The 3,480-nt window shown below is 30.7% G+C and overlaps 1 protein-coding gene across 1 annotated transcript; it reads right to left on the minus strand.

Annotated features, from left to right (window-relative positions):
• Nucleotides 1–1,265: 1,265 nt before the first annotated feature.
• On the minus strand, nucleotides 1,266–3,255 carry LOC113852363. The gene is made up of 4 exons (XM_027482590.1): nucleotides 3,190–3,255; nucleotides 2,568–2,813; nucleotides 1,746–1,886; nucleotides 1,266–1,589 (listed from the first exon to the last, which is right to left on the minus strand). The coding sequence occupies exons 1-4, from the start codon at nucleotides 3,253–3,255 to the stop codon at nucleotides 1,266–1,268; spliced, it is 777 nt and encodes a 258-aa protein (XP_027338391.1).
• Between the last annotated feature and the right edge of the window lie 225 nt (nucleotides 3,256–3,480).

The raw sequence follows: 3,480 nt of genomic DNA on the forward strand, positions 1-3,480 counted from the left end.
TATAATAATATTATATTTCTTCATTTTACAGTTCTATCTTTTCTTTTAGAAATCAGCACAATGTCAATCTAAATTTATTATGTTTTATAAAACGTAACATTCTTTACTTTTAAAGCCAATCTTTTGACAATATTACTGCGTTAATTTTACATATGCATTATCGTTCTTTTTGTTTCTAATATTGTCCCCTAACTTTTTTTTTATGTCTGATGTGCTCCATAATTTGATGCCGTTTTTGGATATTTAATAGAAAGTTAAATAATGTCTAATTAAATAATGACGCAAAATTTTATATGATTTGATAATCTTTAATGCACTTAACTCTGCATTTTAAAGCTAAATCTTTAACATTATTTAATTTATAGTGATACATTGACATGTATCTAACACGTATCAATTTGATATAATTGATAACATTATCATCATTCCTTCTCTATGGTGAAGCTTTCCTCTTACGAGAGAATGAATTTGAATTGCTTGTCACACAAATTTTTTAAAGAGGCCTTTTGATCACCCGAACTCTACTATTCGATGCTTATTTCACCTTCTCATTGAACCATTGTAGTAATTGGGTCAAAATAAAAATGAATAAATGGAATACAAGGCAAATAACCTAAGTAATCATCTCTTAAAACTTTGGTAAATTAGTTGAATTCAAAATTAGAAAGAAAAATTATAATTTGGAATGTATAGCAAAACAAAATTGTATAATAAAAGGAACAATAATAAAAGTTTGACTAACTCACTAGTTCAATTCTTAAGTAGATCTATCATAAGTTCCAAAAATAATTATAATCGCAATCCTTATATTCAAATTAAATAAGCATCAATTAAACTCATAATATTTCTTCTAAACTAAGCATCTAACTTTAAATTTAATTGACATTTTGTGATAAATTACGGTTTCAAATATTTATTACTTGATTTTTATTTTTAAATTAATTAAAAATACATAATAACTTTTTCAGTCGTTATACAGAACTTTGAATGAAAATTACTTAAAATAATATAGAGTTAAAAATGAATCAATATAGAGATACCATTGCTTGGAATGGGCAACCACGTGATACCACTAAACAAAAGCTCCGACAAAGTGATTAATTAAAACTAAAAGACTTCAATTTCGAGAGTGAGAGAGAAGATTTGAATAATTCCACTTCAGTCAAAATATCATATTATTAATAATTAAAAAAATGTAACATGTTTTGTAGTAAACTAATGATCTTTTTGTTGTTTAGGGTTGCACCTATTGATATTGCAAAGTGCTAACACAAAGGAGATCTATGAGGGATGCCTTTCCTTCTACTCATGCTAGTAGCCATGTCTTCATTAGAAACCTTGTTGGCCATTGATCTTCCACACACATTCCACCCACTACGCTTCTTCCTAACAATCTCTGTGCAAGCCATGCTCATGTTCTCTGATCCTGAGGATGAGCTCATTGGCTCATCACAGTCCACAATTGTTGAACGAGTCATCTCATCATCACCCATCTCTTGTGGGATTAGGAAATCAGGACTTAGATGCAAGGTGTTGCATCTTCTCAAATAGGGAGAGAGTTTCTTGTAGTGTTTCAGCACAAAATCCACCTATACATATGCATATCACATACTCACCTAAGTTATAAAGAATCACACTACTTTTGTAATAACTAAATTCTCACATTTAGGAGAGAAAGAAAAGATCACTCATTGACAACTCAATTGTTGTCCACAGAATTAAGCATAGATGGGGTATGTGTGTACCTTGCATCCTAGAGAACAATGGATAAAGGGTTCTTGGAGACTTCTGTCACAGGAAGTGCAGTAGTTTCCTGATCCCTTGAATTGCCGATTTTGAGGTCTCTTCTTTATGAACACCACCTTGGCACTATTGATGGTATAAGACTAATGGAATTCAAACATTTTTAAATTAGCAAACCACATACAATATTATTGTAGAGTCACACGTTTGATAACAAACATTGAATTTAAATAAAATTGAATACATGTTTAAAAACACTTAAATTTTGAGAAATAATTATTTACTTTTTAAAAGTTCTCTTGTTTATTTGGGAGAGAGATTTTGGAGAGTAAAAAAAGAAATGACATATTTTTTAATTTTAAATTAAAATATTATATATTATTTACAATAATAAATACATGGTTAATATATAAAATTTATATAAATATATCAATTTATATTTTATATTTTATATTTTAAAAAAATATTAATTTTAAATACAAATTTTGCCTTCCCCTCTTCTTCCCTCCAAAACCTTCATTCCCAAAAACCTCCAAGTAAATTGACAAAAACAAACTTTTATTTCAAATTTATCAACAATAAACTACTATTTTTCAAAATAAACTAAGCTAAACATGCACTAATTAAGTTTTACTTGTATGAAGAACTAAATTACTAATTAATCAACCTCTCAACTAGTGGCACCACAGTGCTTATTAAGATTTGTGTTAAAATATCTAATGATTTACCTTTACTTTAATGTAACTTCTGGTTATAATTTTTATGTTAGAAAATGTACTCTTTTAACATATTTTCAACACACGCTTAAACATCAGTATATATACCTGCACGTTGGAGCAGTCAATGAGTTTGTGAAGATCTTCCAATCTGACAACATCATGATAAACGTAACGGCGAACCTGAAGAAGCCTATGGAAGCGATGGGAAGGCAAGCAATGGGGACAAATGCTGGTGCAACAATCTAAGCAACATATGTTCTTTTCATTCTTTTTTGCATTCTCATGGTGAGAGCAGCCCACAAAGAACTTTTGCGTGTAAAGAGCTTCCAACCATGCAGGTTTTTGGTATCCCTATATGAAACACAACAAAGGGAAACATAGTAAAACATTTGAACCAAAAGGGTCATCAATAAGAAGTTGCTAAACAGAGAAAACAGGGGAATTGATCCAAACCATGATCATATATGTGAAAACACTAGCAAGCCCCTCTGAATAATTAATGTCCCTGTGATGTGATCACAAGGCAGTGGCCAACAAGAGAGGGGTGAGAGAGAGAGGGAGAAGAGCATGGGAATAAGAGTATTTATGGAGAATCACAAGAAAAAAGGACACATATTTATTATTCCTTGAATTGGTAGACACCATTTTGTCCATAAGGGAAAGTTCATATTATAAGAGAGAGAGAAAACCGAAAGTCATAAAGAAACAAGTGAGATATGAGAGGAACGTGCGCGTTGTTTCCGTGTCTCCCATTTTTCTTTGGCTTCTCTAAAGTATTCCCTGCACATCTCATTGGCTTAAGAGCTCTTTTGCTAAACAACCTCACCACTCTTTGAAATTGCTGCATATTGCAATTATTTTTTTACTTGTTAAATCAACACCCCTTTCATTATTCATTTCTTGGTATGGTAAGAACCAGTTCATATATAGGACTTTGAAATGGACAATAAATTCCATTTTGTTTCTTGTGGTAATGAAAGCTGTAGTACTTTTTCAAACACATTCCAGTATTACGGCT

Source organism: Abrus precatorius, unplaced genomic scaffold, assembly GCF_003935025.1.
Source record: "Abrus precatorius isolate BTA unplaced genomic scaffold, Abrus_2018 Scaffold10, whole genome shotgun sequence".
Taxonomy (NCBI): Eukaryota; Viridiplantae; Streptophyta; class Magnoliopsida; order Fabales; family Fabaceae; genus Abrus; species Abrus precatorius.

Coding starts and splice junctions, on each gene's coding strand:
- LOC113852363 (XM_027482590.1), bottom strand. CDS start 3,255: ATGAGATGTGCAGGGAATACTTTAGAGAAGCCAAAGAAAAATGGGAGA. Junction 2,814..3,189: donor GACACGGAAACAACGCGCAC/GTTCCTCTCATA, acceptor TGTTTCATATAG/GGATACCAAAAACCTGCATG. Junction 1,590..1,745: donor ATTGTTCTCTAGGATGCAAG/GTACACACATAC, acceptor GCATATGTATAG/GTGGATTTTGTGCTGAAACA.